General features: G+C 43.5%; 1 protein-coding gene across 3 annotated transcripts in view; it reads left to right on the top strand.

Annotated features, from left to right (window-relative positions):
* The first annotated feature begins 886 nt into the window (after window positions 1-886).
* LOC122782677 (ryanodine receptor 3-like) overlaps window positions 887-21,957 on the top strand; it is an 87,790-nt gene continuing 66,719 nt past the window's right edge. For 2 of the 3 annotated variants that reach the window (XM_044047121.1, XM_044047122.1), the window contains exons 1-2: window positions 888-1,198; window positions 19,373-19,492. In XM_044047121.1, the coding sequence (XP_043903056.1) occupies window positions 1,151-1,198; window positions 19,373-19,492 (168 nt within the window). In that variant the 5' untranslated portion in view covers window positions 888-1,150. Of the gene's footprint in view, window positions 1,199-19,372; window positions 19,493-21,957 lie in introns of all 3 variants that reach the window. The other variant, XM_044047120.1, reaches the window with a different exon arrangement.

Raw genomic sequence — 21,957 nt, forward strand, 5'->3', positions numbered from 1 at the left:
ATGCTCAACGGATAAATAAAGTTATTTTAATGGAATTGAAGTGTAATTTTGTTACTTTGGAACCTTAACTGTTTTTGAAAAGTGTGGCATACAGTACATTATTGTACTTATTATTAAATTCCTTAAATATGTTCATTTGTTGTTGTAGGTTGAGTCGCACACAAGCCGGGCGAACCCTACTAACACACAATGTTCAAAAAACGTTCTCCTAAGGTTCTCCTAAGGTTAGTTACAACCAAAAACTAACATTTAGAGAAGGTTCCCTGAGGGTCAGGTAGGAGCCTAACGTTCTCTTAACGTTGAGAGAACCAAAAACTAAAACGTTCTCCTGTGGTTGCCCTGTGATATTAATGTTCTGGGAACCAAATGTGCAACCAAAAACTAACGTTAGGGAAACACTCCGTGGCAACCACAGGAGGAGAACCTTCAGCGAACGTTCCTGCAACCAGAAGGTAACATTCCCAGAATATCCCAAATATTGTTAGCTGGGAAGCAGCAGTGGGGAATAGGGTGCCTTTGCCTTGCTTAGGGCCACTCTGTCCCATCCCGGGATCGAATCAGTGACCATCCGGTTAAAAGCCCATTTCCTTTCCTCTTGGCCATGTGATTGGCTGATTATGTATGCATGCGCGTGAGCAAGCATTTGAACAGGTGTATCTAATAAAGTGGCTGACAGCGTCTCATCCCTGTGCTCCTCGTCTCTCACTCATAAAGCATGTGTGAGCAGAGAGGCGCTGACCATGGTGCTGATCAGGAACCAACACAATAGCATCTTTTCTGGGAATCTGACTGTAACCAGGAGATGAAAAAATGTTGGTTTTTTTAAATATTCGCGCGTTGTACTGATACGGTCTGTCAGTGACGTCGAAGATAAAGACCCCCGCCGCCGCTGCTGCCGCTGCCGCTGCTGCTGCTGTGTCTCCGCGTCACCACTCGGCTTCTCGCTGTTTCCCCCGCCACATCGTGCCCCAGTCGCTCCAGCCCGCCGATGCTCACACACACTCCTCCGGGCGGTGAGCACAGCGGCCTGAGTAACACATGCTGCGGCAGTCTGTCCGCTGTATGGTCCGTGGATTAGCTATATGCTAATATCGATAGGTGAGAGGAGCCAGTGGAGGCTTCCCGAGCGTGAGCAGGCTCCTGTGCGGCCATGGCTGAAGGAGGAGAAGGAGAGGATGAAATCCAGTTCCTCAGAACTGTGAGTACCTTTTTACTTGAAGCAGCGCTGCTGTGGAGAAATGTGTAGCTCTCTCTTTTTTTTTTCCTTCAATGGCACCTGGTGTGTGTGTGTGATTATTCCTCTCGATTATAACCCTGTGACTTTGTCTTTTGCCTCTCTGATGTTATTTAATCTGAAACCCTATGATAAACCCGGGTCTTCTTGCAGATCTAATAGGCGGTGACAGAGCCCCATTGTTTTGCGCATTGCTTACTGACTGCTATTGTCTTTTCTGCAGTCTCTGTCTCAAGAAGTTGACAGCACTGTTTCCCCCCTGTCATGTAAAACTTACACGGCAACCTGTGATTTAACTTTATTTATTTACAACTTATGTGGTTCAGGGGATTGCTGTAATTGAATTGTCCTTAGGGACAAATAATCTGAATCTGAATCACAGATTACGTTCAATTAAAACAAAAATATCTCTTTGAAGATAAATTGAACCAATGTTCTTGTGGTGTCATACATAATTTAAACGTGAAAAGCCTATACACATAATCATTTTGCAACAGATTACGACTGCTTGTTGGACACAACTAGTACAGACAAACTTTTTTGTGCTTATAAGAGACACTTCTTCTGCTTCTTCTGCAATGAAAACTTAAGTCTGAAAATGAATTTCTTGAGCTCAAAGATGAGCGTTGACACTCTGGCAGAGGCTGAACAGTTTCCACTGCTGACAAAGATAGATGATGACACCATCTGCTCATCTATGGCAAAACACATCGAGAGGCATATCATGTACAAAAATACACACACTGGTCGCGGATAGATGAAGGAGCCAAATACTGGAGGTCTTCCAGAAAGACCACCAAGACAGTAGGAGGCGAGGTTCTGCATATATCTCTGTGAAACTGCTGCTTGTGGTTTCTGTGTATTAATGCACAACCGGCTGTACTGTGACACTGACTGATCAGCGATGTGCTTATCCCTATGTAAATGATAGTAAACTAGTCATTTATGAGTGTATTCCTGTCATTAAATGTTGATTTTTTTTGAGGCGTCATTAATTAGTGTAAAAATGTCAAATGAAGATACTCTGTTGTTTCATGACACTGGTCTTAGTTTTGAGAAAAAAACAGGTTTCTTGTCCCCAGGTGTGGAGTCCTTAACAGTGATCCTTTCCTTTCACTCAGACTAAGCTGATACCTCCTGGTGGGGGCACAATCCCCCAACTCCTTTACCCACAGCACGTAGAGGTCACCACATCAGCATGCCCGCCAATCCAAAGGGAGCTGACATTTCATCTCCACTTCAGCCCTATTCTGGGCTTAACGGTGATACATGTAAAATATATACAACAGCAGCAGCAGCAGTATTTACATTTACTGCAATCCCCATTGTAAGCACTGGAAACTGTGGTCGCCAAGGACAAACCTGTCACTGTGTTCATCCATATCTTTAAAAACAGTGAACCAATTTGAGTAATTTTCCCGTGTCGGCAACAGGCGGAGATTGAAAGTGAAAATGTGTCTGCAGCCCATAATTTTCTCATGATGAGAGGAAATGAGGAGGCGACAGTGACTGTAAAAATATAAATGGTAAATATCTTGTGACAGTGTGTGTGTGTGTGTGTGAGAGAGAGAGAGAGAAAATGTGAGTTAACCTTGGTTGGTTATCAAAGGTTATCTCCACTGCATACTCTCATTTGATTCTTCTCTGGTTGAGATGTTTTTGAGAGGGGTATGGAGGCTTTTTAAGGTTTGGAAATGTTGATTTGCAAACCTGGCACTGAGTCGAGCTGGCACCATAGATGGAAAAGGGGCTTTAGCTGCAGCTGCTGTGTAGAGGCAGGCAACCTGCGTGTTTAAGTGCTACCAGCTGCATTATTGGGTGTATGGCAGTGGGTGGCAAAACATAAACAGAGTTCATGGCCCACAAATTGTGAATATGCTGACTGTAGAGTGAGAAAGTTGGATTCCAAGCTCAGCAAGTCTACATGCAGATGTGTTTGTGTGGGCAAGGGGCGACCTGGCCAAAGAAGAGGGAGTTTACAGCAGTATAACAGGCAGAGAAATGGACTTTATGCACTTTGTTCTCTATGTTGTGAATACATAGAGAAATCCTGCACTTTTAACTTTGTTGTTTTCTTAATTTAGACAGATATCGTGATGTATCGCTATATGATTGTCTGGAAACCTATTGATCATCACAGAATCGTTGTAGCGTGATATTATTGGTATCATGAGGTACCTTGTGATTCCCACCGCAAAGGTTAACCCCATGTTGCCCCTGACTGCTGTGCCAGCAGTGTGTGAATGGGTATGAAAGATGTGCTGTATGGAAGTGTGTGAAGGAGTGTATGGCAAATTTATAGCGCGAAGCAGCTTTGAGTGGCCATCAAGACTAGAAAAGCGCTGTATAAATAGAGACCGTTTATCAGTGACACTTTGCAATTGAACACGTCAACTCTGATGACACATCGTGGTCATTTTTAGACATTTCTTACATGAATCACCTTTAAAATATCACCATTTTTTTTAAGACGAGCACCATGAGAGGTGAATTTATTCTCATGTTTTGCTTGCTTAACCCTTTTGGCCACATGTGTTGAATTCCTGGGGGATGAATTTTTGTGGGAGGAAAAGTGACATGACATCGACTAATATGCAACTGCCGCTGCTTTAAAAGAAAAAGAGGAGCTTAGCAGCTTGTTGCATCCATCCACACCGAGACACAGCTGACAAGCTGAATGGTATTGGTATGTGAGGGAGGTTGGCGTTCATCTGTGTGTGTGTGTGTGTCCCTGTTGAATGCAAATGCAGTGCTGTAGCCGCGTGGTGCAGTCGGGCTGCACCAGACGTGCCACAGCAGAGTGCGGTGCAGAAATTATTCATCAGTCCGAGCAAAGCATGAGCAGAGCAGAACTAGTCAGCAGTGTGGAAGAGCAGGAGCGATATAAAGCACACACGAGTATGTACACTACATGCCCACACACATACTACAGAGACACGCGTCTATCCAGAGAACATGACTAACTCAGTCAGTCCTGCAGAAACAAAGTGGATACACACATCTCACACCATGCATGCCTTTACACTTGATCACTGTATGAGAACAGTGCAGAGGCTGTAGCTTCTCTTGCTGGCATCCAAGTGTTATTGCAGTCAAGACGCTTGATAAAGCAGTTCACAAACTGCCTTTTCTCTAACAACACAAAGTAATTTCCCTGGAGTGGTGGCAGAAATTATTCCTGTCGGACTGCTGCCGCCTATAAACCCGACTCAGTGGGAGGAGAGGAGAAAAGGAGGAGTGGGGAAGAGTGAGGAGGATATCTCAGCCATGGGTAATTTGATGTTTCAGGAAGAGGAACGGTACTGATTGTGAAGCAGGAGACTCAGAGAAACCCCCCCACCCCCCATTTATCCTCCCCCTCTTCCTCTCTCCAAACAAAATGCTGCACTGGGTTTATTAAAGCTGCATATTCTCCAGTTCCTGTTTGAAATGTCCTCACATGTACCAGCTCTAGCTCTAGCAGCAGCTTCATTAAAAGCAGTGTAAAAAAATTCCAAAAGTAATAACTTGACAGAGCAGAGGCTTTCTTTCTGTCTCGCTTCTTTTTTGTTTTAATTCATGTAAATACCTGACGGAAGGCCGCCTATTAGTGAAAGCACTTCACAGCATGCGCGCCGTGATCATCAGCGCACGAGGACACGAGCACAGGTTCCTCTGATGCGAGGATCCCCGCTAGGCGAATATCAAATTCTGGTGATCTATTAGCGGCTTGAGTGGGAGTAGCGACCTTGAAAAGGCCAGACTCGGGCTGTGACTAATGCACTGTGGCAGCGCTCAGCTTGTTTATGTGAAGGCATCGCTCTCACTTTGCATCCGGGGCGATGACTGTCGGTGCGACGCACACAGGAGGAAGCAGTGCAATGGGGCGAAACGGCGAGCGGAAAAGGTACAGTACGACATTAGGAACCAAAAAAAACACAACGTAAGACAGTGTGAAGTGTTCATTTAAAACCATGTCGTGTGTTTGTACCTCAGCCGCTCGTGAACACCTTCTGGATGACTCTCTCTTCACATTCCTTGGTTGCTGTACCTTGTCTGCTCTGTTTAGCTCTTCCCTGCGTTCACTGTCATTTTTTCTCCCTCCCCACTTCCAGGTTCAGGTGCAAGAAATATTTAGACACTTTTCCACCTTTGGTCCCAGCTCCACTCGCCTCAGCATGGCACGGTTTAAGTCGTGTTTCCATGAGAGAATAGTATCTCCCAAACGTGGGCGGAGCCATCACCGTACGGCTGCATGAAACTCACAAACGAGTGACTTGTAAAGCAGTTGTTTTCAGTGTAACTGAATCATTAGAATCAGTTCAATGAACAGATTTGTTCAGTACTTCCTCCGTGACCGCAGCACAGACTCCAACAAATACAGCGTCAGGGTTTGTGATGCGGCTCAGCAGAGCAGTCGCTAAATACACCAGACTCCTCTGTTAAATCATGAGATTTTAGACATTTCCCTGTTAATTGTTGGAGATTAAGCCACATTTTTAGGATTTTTTAAGTCTTTTTAACTGAGCTACAATTCGGCATTGTTCGGCTTGATTCTTGTGTCGGCGATGTCACACATAGTATCGCCTCAGCTCGCTTGGAACCTTGGAAAAAAAGTACCAGGTAGTATCGCTAGTGGAAACACAAAAATAACCGTGCCGTGACAAGGCGAGGCGGTGGAAACATGCAAATGGTGACATCGAATGGGGAAATGGCAGATTGTACTAAACAGAGAACTCCTCTAGTAACTCAGGTAACTACGCCATCATATCAGAAAGTAGACTCAATTTCTGCCAAGATATAAACTCCACAAACTGTCACACGCGTTGATGCCAGACTGACTTTATAGTTTGCTCCTCCGCCACTTGCCCGCCGTATAATTATAAGAGATTACCGTGAAATGATTCCCACTGATGGGAATTTAGTTCGGCACATCCCTGCGTTCTCCTTGACAGTAAGGAGGAGCTTTTTAATGCTATTTGGCTGAGGTCTGTTGTCATTTCATGGTTGGATTAAAAAAAAGTAATAGCTCACTTTCATTAGCGGCCCCAAGGCATTGTGAGCGTTATGGGGCAGATTTTGAGGGGACCTACTCTGCAGAAGCTCTGCATGTAAGTGAGACAGAGTTTTCTTGTCATAATGCAGATGTTCACGTTGTGTTTCCCTTGTCCTTTTTACACGACACAAGAAAGAACCTTGTTAAAAAAGTAACTAAGTAACTTTTAAGTACTACGTACATCTTAAACATCTTAAACAGGCATATATATATATATATATATATATATATATATGTATATATACTGCAGCATTGATTTACCTCATATGTGAGGTAATGCATCACCTGAGACTCATTCACAATTCAGTAACACATTTTCCAATCCTCACGTTGCAGACAAGCATAAGTCGGTGTCAGGTTTGAAGTGGAAGTTTTGATCAGCAGAAGGTTTCTCTGTGTTGCGTGATGAATATGGACAGATAAGATAAGGCTCTTGATATAGATAGAGGGAGGAAAGCCAGCAGGCCTGCACAGAGACAACCCAGTGTAAAGCTGCTGTAATGAGATATTGATTGTGCCGCCAAATGAAGAAATTTCCTCAGTAATGTCAGTGGCATGCAGTAAGTGGGCCTGATTGATCTGGTGTTTCAGAGCATGAATATTTAACCAGGCAGCGGTGAGGAAGCGTCTTCTTAAAGAAGACCCCGTTGTTATTTTCTCCTTGTCTGAAGACCACCGCCACATCCGCCACTTGTGTTCTCAGCTGTCGTCGCTCTCACATTTATCTCCTCTAGTGCACCGCTTGCTGCTCTGTGCTACCCACTTGGGTAAGGTGTTGGATGTCCTGTTGCGGAAGTGCTGCAACCACTGATTTAAATTATTCATGAACAAGCCAAATATTTTTTTTAATCAATGGTCACAGTTTTTTTTCTTTCTTTCTTTTTTTCCTTAAATGTCAAATTCAAAAAATGTCAAAAAACAGCGTAGATGTATTTGTTCCTTTACCCAACAAGATAATGAGGACAACTGGGCCTGACAAGGAACACGACATCTATTGTAACCTCATCTTCTACCACTTTATCCTCCACGTGAGGGTTGCCGCAGTTAACGTGACTTTAACATGACTTTATATCCGTGTTTATGCTCAGTCATGCCAGTATTATCCAACATGAGCCAGTTCCAGCGTCATGTATCCTGTCATCTTGTTCTATTGTTCACTGGTAACCTAAAGATACTGGAGCGGCAGTCTCCAGAACCAGCAGCGAGCGTTAGCCTGTCCTTAGCTGCTCCCTCCTGCTTAGCAGGGCCATTTCTCATCTCCCATCTCTGTCTCTGATTTGCTTTGCTTCTTGGCACTTAACGCTGGCTCAAACATTCGAGGTTGCATTTCTGAATCTGCTTTTGCGGCGACAAAAAGCCGGGGTCCTCCATTTGTCACTGGTTCTAGAAAATATGTGCCATCCACACATTTTTCCAGGCACGTTCCAGTGTTATTTTTTCCTTCTAATAATCGTGTGTCTGAGTGCATGTAGATGAATAAAAACTAGCATAGTATTTTTAACGCTGCATGGTTTTGCTGGGTCATGTTCCATTATACCTCTGCAAGTTGCTCCCTTATCTGGCTGGACTGAGTGTTCCTACATCTCTAAATGTCCGTTATTCAGTGAATGAGCGATAGAGTTCATTTCCCAATGGAGGTACACCACTGATCCACCACGTGCCTTCAAATACTGTTGCTAAACAAGCTGGCGTAAACACTTCTGTTTGCTTGTTCAGATATTAGAGGCTTTACGGACACAGTTGTTGCTTCATTTACCAACTTTTTGTGCCCTATTACTTTTCTATTTTTTAAAGCACTCGTCGACAAATACTCTCTGAACAAACCGTATCTACTTTTCAAAATGGACATTTGCCAGTACTGTCCTGTTCTTCAGTTGTAAGATCTGAACTGGAGTCTTGAAGAAATCTGCAAGTGCTTCAATGACATTTATAGAGAGTTACAGTATGACTTGGATAAAGGAGAATCTACTCAGACTTCTCGCAGAAAGCGTTAAGAGAAACATCCAACAGACAATGCCTGTGTTAGCTGCAAAACTAAACTTTCCAAGATATTACTGGGAGGAGCTGTATGTGTGAATGCAGAGTCAATCAAACTAAACAAACCTCACTTCTCAGCTTCCCTAAGTCCAGAAGCCTGACTTTGTGTGAATAGAGACGGTCATTGTCAGGTGGATTCTACACTGTACTGTATACTGTATGTGAGGGAAGCAAACTGACATTAGTCAGAATCCACCTTTGACCTTGGTTGTAGAAAACATGGGTTTTCTTGGAGAAATGTACCCTTTCATTCAAGATACTATCCATTTTCTGACTGACTGGTAGGAATCTCTTATTAATATTTAATCTTGGTTTCCTTAGACCCTGTTTTGGGTTGTTGGAATCACCTGAGTCAAGGTGTGAATGTGAGTTGTTAATCTCAAATTGTTGTGTGAGTCATGGGGTTCAAATGTGTTGAAGTGTGGACGTGTGCTGAGCTGTCTTTGGAGGAAATGTTGAAGGTTGGCTGATTCTTGGCCTCTTAAGCCACCTCCTCTGTTGAGTTATGGTTGCTCCAGGTCGACACAGAAATCATATCACACAAGGTCTATCCCCGAGTCCTGTTTACCTTGTCTGAACCGCAGCTTTCCTAGCAATGTGCCTGGTTGACTAATAGCATTGGCCTTTACATTGTAGATACTCACTTCCAGGTCCATTATATTAAAGCTAGGAGTTTGTGTTGTCTCTGGCTAAATATTGAAGTGTCATGGAGTCATCTTCTTGGACTTGTAGGGGGATCTGTCTTTGTTTTCTCAATGATCTGATGACGTGTCTGCACAATCGGGACGGGGTGCACTGCATCAGTTATATCCTCCTCCAAGGCATCTCTGTTTCCGTCCAGTTCACCACATACAAACAAAGGCACGCCGAGGAAAACGGTTGGCTCTTTTCACACAGTGCCTTCTGTGCGACCAACTTTATTAGGAGTTCCCTACTTGTGTAACTGACAGAAACAATGCCAGTGATTTCCAATAATGTACCATGGATAAGAATCATCAAAAAGGTACTTTTGGCTGAGCCACTTAAAAACAGCTCTGGTATCTCTCCGAATAATGTCCAATGTTCTGTCCCTTATAAGTCATTTAGAGGGCTGTTTACTGCTGTTCAAGCTCACTTTATAGTGTTTGTCTGAATTTTTAAGCAAACGTTGACATTTCCTCTGGAAAAAAAGTAATGCCTGGTCATTATGCCGTAGACAAGAGACTCCACCAGTGCCGCCAGTGCATGTGAGGACTCCAGTGAGAGTGATTCATTGAGTCATTTCCAGGCTCTCATTCTACTCAACAGTTATTGTGTCAAGAAAATCCAGTGATATGCCACTGCCACACACTCCGGGCAGGTGTCAAAAATCTCGGGCCCCTTTTTTTTGATATTGACGACGATTGCATTTCTCACCTCATAAAAGATTCATACCACTTTAACAACCTCTGCGTCGCGCCATACCAGCACAGATCAGGAGATATCGCCCTCTTTATTGGACCTTGTTGTAGCCCAGTCAACGATGTGTGTTAAAAGAGATGCATTATGACAGCGGGGAATTCATGGGGATTGCTGAGATACGGGTAACTACATGCACCTTCAGTGGTGCATGTCTTATTTACAGTTTTAAAGAGTGTTTTTGTTGAGTTTAACACTTTTTCTAAGCTCTCTAATTTCCTGTCGCAATCTGCATTTGATTCAGTGGAGTGGAAGCTTTTATAGCGAGGCCTGCAAGTGAGGGGAACTCGCAGGGAAAGTGGAGCATTTTTACCTCTCCACTGGGCTGAATATCTGTGCTGCAACGCTTTAGCTCCTCTCGGCTCCCGATGCGCCCTCCTAACTCAAAGAAGTGTTATTGTGGCAGTTTAGCGGAGGAGCTGACACCTCAAAAATATACCTCGTCGAGCTCTTAATGGCCTCTTCCTGAAATGTATGACAAATCAAAGTGCTGCAGGTTGATATTTGATGCAGTAAAAATTGCCCTACAAGAGCCCACTGACTGCGTTTGGATGAGGTGAGATGTCTGTTCATCAGCATCACAACCTTGCTTTTTCCGTGTCACATATTTCTGGGTGTTATGTCCCTACATTTCAAAAAAAAAAAGAAAGCTGTCAAATTAGTCATCTCAGCATCCTCTCTTTGCATCTATCATCTGTCTTTTCTCTGTTTTGTGATCTAGTGATGTTTCCCCTGGGCGTTCTCACTGGTTTGTGAACACATGAAGTTTGAGCTACTTCAGTCTCAAAAATGGGCTATGTGGTGATTGGACCAGCCAACTCTTAGTCTTGTATAAAGTACCTTAAAAGGATAATTGCATAAAAGTAAAAATAACTTACCAGATAATGACTTTTGGTAGAAGTCACTTTTTTTTAAAAATATTACTTAAGTAAAAGTCTTAAAGTATATGACATTTACTGTACTTCAGTAAATTTCTGATATAAAATGTACTTTTTTAGAAGTAAAAGTATTAAAAAAAAAGGTGACTAGTTAGGCTTGAGCCATGGTGATTCAGTGGTAGGGCGTGTTGTCTTTCAACAAGAAGGTTGTAGGTTCAATTCCTGGCTCTGCCAGTCTATATGTGTCCCTGAGCAAGACACTTAATCAAGACTATAAAAGCTAAAAATATTTTATTATTTTCAGAATAAAAAGCCCCTGTTTTGTGATAATTTTGTTTCGATTATTTTGTTTTTGTAATCATTTGGGGCCATAATAATAATGGTAGCGCCTCTATTTCCAGTTCATGCTAAGCTTAAATAACAAGCTGCTTTCTAAGTGGTGCCACTCAATGGCAAGACAATGAGTATATATATTTTCCTTGTAGATGGGTAGCTTGTGAAATACCATATCCTTTGGTATTCTAGGTCACACACCTCATAATTTCCACTTTCTTGACCTCACAGCAAAGTGTAATCTCCATCCTTGAACCGCTTCTTCACATATAGGCCTTCTTGAAAACTTGAAAAGTGAATGCTTAACTCCCTGGATGCAGATTGTGTCCAAACACCTGTTAGTAATACTGTCCCTTTGGACCTCCAAGAATAATGTTTCCCAGAAAATACAGATAACACAGAGAGACTAGGCTTTTCACTTCTCTGTGTTCTGCCACGAGAAGCCTCAATTCCCTTGAAATGAGGCGACTTTGCCGAGAAGAAGCAGAGGGAGGGGAGGGAGGGAGATTTGTTCTTTCAGTCTCCCGGTGCGGCGACAGTGGCGTCACACATTAGCCCTGAGCATCCTCACTGCCATTGTGTAGTTAGGGGGGGAAAGCTGCAGTACCTTCCTCGTCTAATTCCCTTCATCATTGTATTGTCTCATCTCAGACACAATACAGTAATGCTCCCATCTCTGTGTTTTCCAGTGGAAGCGTAAGCAAGGAATGAAAATGCTTACTTAGTTTTTCACATTAAAGACCCCACCAGGGAGGCACAGCAGCACTGCAAGGTGCAGTAAAATGCTATACAGGCTGCCTTCTGTGCTTCTTTAATACTGAGCCCCGGGATGGGTTTGATCTGCCTGCAGTGCTTAATTAGTATACACTTTTTTTTTGGTTGAGACCTTTCTGTGTAGGGTTTGTTTTGTTTTCCTTGTTTGTGCGGGGGTTTTCTCCAGGTACTCCTTCCTCTACTCACAGCCTAAAGTCATGCAGATTGTGGTTAAGGTAAATGGAGACTCAAATGTGAGTTTGTTTTGCTACCAGAAGTTTACATACATTTTTATTCAGAGTCTATGTGTGCCCGATGTTAGCTGGGACTCCCAAAAGATGAGCAGTAGGTCATCCATCCATCTTCTACCACTGTATCTTGTTCTTCTTCTTCACAATCACACCTACGGTCAATTTAGACCAATTTACCAAATCCCGGTATTGCATGTTTTTTGGACTGTTGGAGGAAGACGGAAAACCCGGAGAAAACCCACACACACACGGGGAGAACATTCAAACTCCATGCAGAAAGACCCTTATTCCAACTGGGGCACGAACCCGGGTCTTCTTGCTGCAAAGGCACCAACCGTGTGGCCCAAGCAGTAGATCCGTGTTTCTCAATCCTGGTCCTTGGGACCCACGGGCCTGCGTGTTTTAGATGTTTCCTTGCTCCAACACACCTGATTCAAATGAATGGGTCGTCACCAGGCTTGTTGATGAACTGAGTATTTGAATCAGGTGTGTTAGAGCACGGGATCATCAGAAACATGCAGGCCAGTGGGTCCCAAGGACCAGGATTGAGAAACACTGCAGTAGATTATGGATGGATGGATGGATTTTGACTTGGGTGGATGTCTATAGTCCAATTAGGGCCCAGTAATGCACCCATAATGTCCACGAGGGATTAAGTGAAAGATCAAGATTACCATTGGTTTGGTGAGTTTTGCATTGATCACCCAGGTTTTTTCCCCTAGTGACAGGCGGTCTTTCAAGATTACAGATTGACAGATAGATATTGGATATCGCAGATGACACATCGATGCGAGCGCACTTTACATTACCTTAATTATGCAACAGTTTGTGCTATCAGAAAGATCCCAAGGGTTTCTCAAAGCCAACGTGTGGTTATTACGGTAATGTCACCCGTGCTGGTGCAGGAAGCCAGCGAATCGCCATGTTTGTCACCAGAGAGGAGAGAGTTGGAAAAAACGCCTGTTATTTTGTGATAAAAAATGGTATTTTAAATATGTTTTATACTATTCAAACTTCAAATTTAACATGCACAATTTGGTGTTTATGTACAACAAAATATTTGTCTCCATTTTAAATTGTTAATACACTATTTCAAAATGCAATCATTTGTAAATAACTGCCAGATATGGAAAGTTATTCTGGAAAAATGGGCAAAAGCTCTTACTCACAAGACATTTTCTGGCACTTTTATGGTTAAAATTTGGTGTTAAAGGGTTAAGCAACTGCTACTAGGCAAATCTTTCCCACATCATTCAGGCAGAGCAGCACATTGTTGTCCACATGAACTTCAACCCTGAACTTACATTAGCCGGAGGAGCTGTGTGTGTCTGCATCAGTCGAAGCAGACAGTTAATGGACTTCTCTCTGTCAGAGCCCTAGTACAAAGTCTGTGTAATGTCAGAATGACTCGTTGTGCAAAACAGATACATGGCTAATGTTGTCTGACGCTTGCCAAAATACATAAACATGATGCAATTCTGTCATGAGTTTAATTAGTTTCTTCGTTTTAAGATAAATCAGCACATAGACCACATGGTACGGCCTCGACAGGCTGACCTGTACAGCAGCCCTCATTCTTCATGGACTCTGACTTTTTTCGTAAATCTCCACTTTAATGTGCTCCTACATTGTGAAGCGAACAGCAGCTACGTACGCTCTGTGTCATTTAGGTTGCAGCCGTCTTTCACCCCGAGCTATTTGGGCTCACAGTGATTGCCGTACTTGTCCAATCTTCAAGATGGATGTACCCGCCCGGTGCACATGGCTCATGGCTGTGTGTCGTTTGAGGGTATGGTGATCGGGTAATTGGATTGCATACCGTGATTAGACTGTCGGGGGCTGACGTGCCAATATGTGCCACGTGACTGTTATAGAGGTTAGGTTTACAAACAACCTGGGACTGGGAGCCACGAATATGGATGGAACCATTGAGCCACTGAAGATTAGATTAACTTCCAGTGCTTCCAGTCATTTTCTGACTGTACAGGTGTGTCCGCTGTCTGTGTGCCTCTGTGCAAGTGACAGACAGGGAGTGGGAAAGAGACGTAAATGAAAATATGAGCGGCGATTAGTGGGAGACCACCGATTGAAGTGTTCGATCAAGGATGGAGATTGATAGTTGTTTTAGGTCATGCATCCATGGTCCATTTAGGGTCCAAATGTGGAACTGTTAAAGCACTACAGATTAGATCTATCTTCCAGAGCTTTGGTGTTATTTTCACTTGCATCTGTTCTTGCAAAGAAAAAAGGAACAAACGCAGTTTAGTTATTGATACAAAGATTTGCTACGAGCGATTTCAATGATTCTCCAAACAGGCAAGAGCAGGATTCAGCTGCACACATTTGATGTAAAGCTGTCATGTGCTGCAGCCTCAGAAGAGCCTTTACAGGAGGTTGAGATTTTAGCGGATGTCACTTCTGAGTCATTTATGATGTCACCTGGCGTGGTGGATCTTTGCCGGGATCTCTGCGGCTCCGTACGCCTCGCTCTTTGCCTCTCTCTCTCTGTCGTTCTTATCTGAGCAGCAGGTTCAGCTCTTGAGCATTAGCACGTCCCGGCTTTTACACAGCAACACTGAGTCATGAGACAAGAGAAAAACACTTGCTCTTCTATAGCCAAACTTCTTCTCTGTATTTCTCTTTCCATCTCCGCTGATGTCACAGCAGCACAAGTGAGGGAGCGTATTCAGCTGCAAGTCTGTGAATCACAGGAACACTAAAGCCAGTGAGGATAGTAGCTCCACCAGAATAAATAATCCATCGCAATTGAAAGCAACCAGTGCCTTTTCGTACCCTCTCAGTGTCCCAAAAGCCTGTCGCACTACTGTGTAAAGTGTTTTATCTGAAGCTTTAATTTAGTTCATCTGCACTTTTGTTCACGTCACGTTCATCTCAGATCTCACGGTGGGTGTACGTCAAATGATTTAATCTACCTGGATTGTGATCCTTCACAGAGAGATTAAACTTCCTTTTCAGTTAAATAATGGTTAGAAAGGAAGGTGCTCCTCTTAAATAAGGTGTATGCATAATATTAACATAAGCGAGAGGATTCATTGAAGACTTGAACAACCTCCTCTCGTCTCCTCTCCTCTCTCGTTCCCTCTCTCGTCTCCTCTCCTGGGAGAAACCGGGTCTTTGGATGTAAGAGGACAAAGACAAGGTGGAAGAGTGTAACTCGCGGGGGGGTAAAACTGCTGCCCAGCTGCACTTTGTTCTGCGGTGACTGACCATCTGTTTCACTCTGTCCAGAACAAAGTCACAGTGTGTGAGCCAGCCTCTGTACATTTCGTTGACTGGCAGCAGGGCCCTATAGTGATGATGGAGACTTATTACCCGGCTCCACCGTACGATCGTGTCACACAGGGACAGGTGCTGGGTTCTGCTGCAGTTTGATTCTGTGTAGGGCCTTTTCCCATTGATATTCCATCTACCCCTTTCCTTTCCTTTTCCTTTCCTTTGCGGTGTTATATACCTTTCAACCCTCTCCCTAAGGGCCACTCGGTGCCACCCTCAAATCAATTTGCTGTTGAATCACCAGATTCCTTGGCATCGGTTCAAGAGGGAGCAAATCCGAGCACAAAGCTGCTGCAGCTACGGCAGTGGAATCTTAATTTTTATCACCACAAGTCTTCACTTTGATGGGATATACTTACACCCTCACACCTTCTTAATGGAAGGTGTGATTGTCTTTTTTTTTTATGAACTAGATATTTATACACACCAATTTAGCCTCATGCGCACACCTTTATTTATGAACGCAGGGCCTGTTGCTCTGTCGGGTGCCACCACAGCATCACGGAAAACCAATCCTTCATGGGTTTAGACAGGAAACACTCGTCGTGTTGTTCCCGTCCTCTGGGAGAGTGTGTGTGTGTGTGTGTGTGTTGTTTTCTCTGCAGCACCGAAGCTCAAACGCTGAGGTGGAGCGGTGTTACATGAAAGAAAAAAAATGCTAATGTCATGATGAGTGTGAGTTTGGTGTAACAGTGCAACCAGTGGCAATATGAGCCTCGTGGGAGATATTGGAGCGACACACGCATCACACCCAGGCAGGGAGGTGGAAAACAGAAACCAGTCTGTTTTATTGCAGATTTGGTGATTTGCTCTATTCATCTCCTGCTCTGGCTCGTTCGTTAGTTGTCGTCGTCGTTGTTGTTATTTTTGGTTCCAGCTTTGCAGTGGTTAGTGCAGCACCAGGATGTGCTTAAGAAGGCATTGCCAAATGTGCACTGTCCTGCTCGGGGTATAATAGGGTGGTAAGAGTCTGTTTCCATGCGCTGATGGCACCGCACTGCAAAAACTGTAGATTTGTCTTCAAACAAAAGACAGAGATGCTCCAGTTTCCTGAGATGCTTTACTGCTTAAGAGGAAGAAAGTTTTCTCTTTGGGCTGGATTTCTGTGAATCAGGGGGAAGCTCATTTCAGGTATCCCGGTTATTTATACATAGAGCTTCCCTGGTGACTTTTTTTTCGCTGCATTTATCCAGTCATCGTCTTGCTCACCGCAGTGAGAGAAAGCTTTTCTGTTTCCCCATAGAGAGCAATAGTTCATCGAGTTCTAGCGGACATTTAGTTATGAAATGTAAATGTTTGACAATTTTAGAGGAAACAGAGCTTTCCTTGCTCTCTGATTCATAATAACCCCTTTCATGCTAGGAATTCCTCTCATGAGCCTTGATGAGCCATTACATGTCTCTCTATGGTGCTTTACCATCTCCAATAATGTATTTGTGCTACTCTCCACTCTGTGGAGTTTGTTCTACAGGAGAAGGAGCATGTGTGACCTCAGCCTGAATTCATGTACAGCTCAAACCGTCCTTACAGCTTCACTCAGTGAAGGAGAGCGCTGGCTTTCCTAACTGTCACTATGGAAAAGTCTCCTCCAACGCCATTATTCCCCCCTCGTGCCTCAGCAGATCATGACTGGCTGAGAGCAAGGAAGTGAGCAGAGCTGCTCGCTCATTGATATGCTATAGCGTCGCTCACACGAGCCTCAGAGGAGCATGGTAGAGTTTTACGCTATTTTTGTAGTGCACGCACACACACACACACACACACATATACACAGTGGAGATGAAAAATGCACGGATTTACACAGAACTGAGCGATGAGAGTGAGAGCATGTGAGACAGGGAGTATAATCAGTACAGTACAATTCAATTCCACGGTGCCCTTGGAGACTCAATTCACAGGCAGTTGAAAGAATGATGCTTTCTTTACTGACATCAAAAAAGAGCTGCATTCTTAGCTTCTATTCTGAGGGGGTTCTCAGCCTCGGCAGCGCTGTGGCAAAATCAATATGTTTGCCAGTTGTCAGACAACTTATTCTCTAACATCAAATATCTCACTGGATATTCATAGTAAATCATAATTACTCAACTTCCCTTCTTATGAAGTATTAACAACAACTGGGGGATATTGTTTACAGTTTGAAACAATGCTGTTATATAATTAACGTATTGTTTCTGTGTGGACAGTGCACGTACCATGAATCCCCTCAGGTCTGACGCCGTCTTCAGATTTTGTAAACTTACCCATCCTGAAGTGGGGAGAGTACATTTTCTTCCTTTTCTTTCTGGCATCACATCGTCTTTCAGTCTATGAATGATTGATAGTGGTGTGTGGCAGCCCCTCCACTCCTGCGGCAGTCAGAGGGGGAGAATCTGGCGACAGATTCAGGAAGAGACAGAGAGAGAATGTCAGATGCTTAATTGAACTTAAGTGTGGGGGTTAGATGGGGGGTAATGAGGCCAGTTGTGGGTTGGATAAAGTCAGAGACATGAGTTGGCCGCTCTAATTAAAGAGTTGCATGTGTGTGTACGCCTGTGTGCAACATGTACATCCTGGTGATCCTGGTGATTACATGTTACGACGCAGTCCAGTGACGATTTGCCATAGAAGGCTATTCATTTCAGTCTGCATCCCGGTTTCTCGTATTGATCCAAAGCCATTAGCATTATCTGCTACAAGTCTATCTGCTTCTCAATATACTGTACGTATTTTACTCCTGGTAAAATATCATACTTTATGTGTTTGTCAATGTAAAACGTCATATTCTTGTATGATTATTGTAAAGAAGAAGAATCCTCACACTTATCGGGCATATTTTTGTCTGGCTCAGACCGTTGCCATGGTTACGTAATGACAACTGAACCAGCTGTAGTGTGGCTGAATGCTCCAGACCTGTACATCAAACTTGCGTCGTGTGTGTCAAACTGCTATTTTGACGCGGAGTTATTTTGACACTTTTCACAGTGGTGCAGTCGACAGACTTGTCCGTAACATGGTAAAGTCTCATCTCAGTCGGGGCATGTGCCTGTAACATCATAGCAGACAGCACACAAGTAAAAGCCTTAGCCCGAGGCTGACAATGTGATCTAAAAGTCAGACTAGATTAGATTAGCATCAGATTAGAGACACACATGATTGTGGTGATGACGTGCATGCATTTTGATGAATTGTCATATTAGAAAAAAAACAAACAACAAATGATTATTATCCCTCAACTTCCCTCTGTTTCTCACTTGCATCATGCTGCACCATAATTGAGTGTGTCTCCGTAACTACTGCCGCTGCTGCTGCTGCTGCTGCTGCACTCTTCTCTCAGCACAATTCTTCTCACATTTAATAATGCAGCTGGCCATTGTGCAGCAGAGCTCCCCCACCAACCCCGCGTCCCACGGCAGCCCGTATCAGCAGATTTCCGCTTGCGCTGCTGCCATCACCGAGGCTAACTATGCCCAATTCAGCGTTTACAAAGCCAACACTATAAACACAATACAGCAGCAGCATCAGATGTTTGTTTTTAGCTGCTAAGTGCAAACTGCAGACACACAGTTGCAGTTATGACACCTGCCTTTGATTAAAAAAATACATTTTATTCATATTTTCTACAGCTGGTGTAAAATATTTACAGCATTTATCTTCTTGTTGTGATGTAACATAAGCGGTGTTTAGAATGCTAGTATGACTGCAGATAATAATTACTTAAATACAATTTCACACATATTTACTAATGCAGCATCAGTCAAGTCATTTTCTCTTTTACATGCATAAATGGATTCATTTCCAGAGGCCATTATTTACATTTAATGTACATATAAACATTGAAGTCAATTACCTTATCCTCATTTATGCCACATAAACAGAGTAAACAACCCCGGAGGAGATTGGTTTGACTCAAAGGGATCAGCCATGGTTGTGCGTTTGATCGCAGAGGAAGCCCAACCCCCCACCCACCTCCTCAACAGCCGTTTTGTTTGTTTATACGAAGACGCTGATAATCACAATCACAATTTCAGTTACGGTGGTTATAATGGTGATGTTTGTAGCAGCGTTTGGATGGGTTCTCTCTCTCAGCGTGTGACGCACACACTCACAGACATAAAGACTGAAATCAATTTTGTTTTGACAGGATGACGAAGTGGTGCTCCAGTGCGTGGCCTGCATCCAGAAGGAGAATCGCAAGTTCTGCCTGGCCGCTGAGGGTCTGGGCAACAGGCTGTGTTACTTGGAGCCCACATCTGAGGCAAAGGTAGGTGCATATAGACTGACTGACTGACTTTGATGTTCACCGATCTGGAAAACATTCACTGCAGAATGGAGACGCACGTCACTGCTGTTGGATGAATCTGCTCAGCTCCTTGATCAAAAATAATCTTGCTGCAATTACATAATCTGCACACACAACAGGTCACATCCACCTAAATCACCTTGTTGTGTTTTTCTCGGTTCAGGGACAATTCTGACAGTCTGCTCACCCTCAGATGATCCTTCCCCTGAAATTACGAGCACGTTTGATGGATTGTTTTATGAACAACGCAGCTTTATTGCAGCTGAGTGGTTGTGTTTTTGCTACTAAGTGCAAAGTTTTAATGACTTCATTTTAATTGTTGGCCGGTGTAATCAATGTGGGCTGCCACAGCCAGACCAGAGAAACTAATCCAGATTCAGCAACATCCTGCACCCTGTTGGCTGTTTGAGAGGATCTGAGTCATCTGTCACCGGCTCCTGCTGCTCTGCTGCTCATCTGCTATTTTGACTTTTTAATCAACAATAAGGAACCATAATCCCTTAATATTAACCTGAGATTAATTTCCCTCACGCTATGACACCAGGCAAATGCAGTGTGTTTAATGAGACACAGATGCTCTTTTCAGGGACGCAGGGAAAACACGGGAGAGATGGCTCAGAGAGTAAAAAGGAATGAGATTATTTTTACATGACGCCATAGGTTCCCCTGCTCATGGCATTCTCCCCTTTCAACAACCCCCTTCTTACAATGGAGTTCTGTCTGTGGTGGGGAAGGTTGGGTGGGGTATTGGGCGCAGAGGGAGGGGAGGTTTTCACCCTATATTGGATGGTAATTATACCTGACAGGCATGATGGATGCTCTCCCTGTCGGGCACTTTGTCTTCATTGCCTGCTGTTTTTATGAAAAGGCATCAACCGACGACATAGAGGTAGAAATAGCCCTACATGGCAATTTAGTAGTAGGCCTGGACGACTGAATGATTTGGTGAAGTACTAGCGACGGGACACAGAAACAGGACGAGAGGATGAGGTTGATTTAAAGTATAACACAGGTTAAATGCCAATGCTTGATCTACGACAGGCAAATCTCGCCTGTCAGTGACTCAATATTGTGTCCCCTGTCTGGAATGATTCTTTTTTTGTGAATTAAGAAACTGAGTGACCCATTGATATATTGTATGCAAAGTGTTTGTTTCATCATTTCTGTGTGGCTTCACTTAATGATTTTAGCCGCTCTTCCAATCAAGCTGCAGAGGAGCTGTATTGTCCCGACCCTGTCTCGGGAGACAGAAATAGAGACGCGTTCTATCCCGGGCCATTCTTTAGCTACACACTCATTCCCGCAACACACGAATGGTAGTAAACCAGGGCATGGCCAAGCTGCTTTAAACTGACTTTAACCAGCAACTGTATATGTTTGGACAAGAAAAGCTTGATTTACTGTCTTTCATAATAAACAAACCATTAAAGTTGGTGTCTAAATGTTGTGACTGTTACACCGGGATATGTTCTAACTGTGTTGTGTAAAGTTTGCAAATGAGGTTATATTCACCTGTGTGAGTTGGTCCAGTTATGGAGGAGTTGAGGTGTTGAGTAAGGAGGCCAGGGAAGTTGTTTTGGTCGCTGTCATTAATCTTGTAGCCGTATCCAACAATATCTGCATCCTCACTTCCCCCATTCTGCCAGTGATGTTTCCCTATCCTCTCAAGTGTTGTCCTGGTGCTGCCCCGGTTTTAGGAGGCAATTATTTTTCTAATCATTCTCTGTCCAAGGCTTGAGCACACACTGACCATAGAGCTCTTGATCTGCTCATGAAGTACCTTTTAATGAATGTACTTGCTCACTCCATTAAAGCAAACTTAGTTCAAGTGCAAGTGGGCATCTATTCATTATTTCCCAATGGATTCAGGGAGAGAGTTTTAAAAAATGTTTTTCATTTAATGTAAAGGTTTTAACCTTATGTTAAGCCCATTAAATCAAAATGAGATTTGATGGACAAGTACCAATTGTACCAATAACAAAGGGTCATCATTAGTAGGTCACATGTAGGTGACACTTTTCTGAAGCAGCTGCTGTCAAATGCTCACTTGAATGTTGCACAGCACACGTGCCACAGCATACAGATGCTTTACTTGTCCTACACTTGATGAGACAAGACAATATGCCAAATAATAATGGTAAGTGTCCAGTTTGTCCTTCTTGTCTTGGAAAATTTGATAGTTAAAAGTCTAACTGTCCCTCTTTCCAAGAACAAACCATGAAGCTAGCTTAGTTTAGCGCTAGCCTTCAGCTAGCTTAGTTTAGCGCTAGCCTTCAGCTAGCTTAGTTTAGCGCTAGCATTCAGCTAGTTTATCTTAGCAGCTGGAAAGGGGTTCAAACAAACAACCAAGGCTCATAGAACCTTTTGAAACGTTAAAAATGTAGTGTTTACACTTTTAATGCAGGCTAAAGAAAGTTAAAAGCAAT

The sequence above is a fragment of the Solea senegalensis genome, linkage group LG16, assembly GCF_019176455.1.
Source record: "Solea senegalensis isolate Sse05_10M linkage group LG16, IFAPA_SoseM_1, whole genome shotgun sequence".
In the NCBI taxonomy this organism is placed as follows: domain Eukaryota; kingdom Metazoa; phylum Chordata; class Actinopteri; order Pleuronectiformes; family Soleidae; genus Solea; species Solea senegalensis.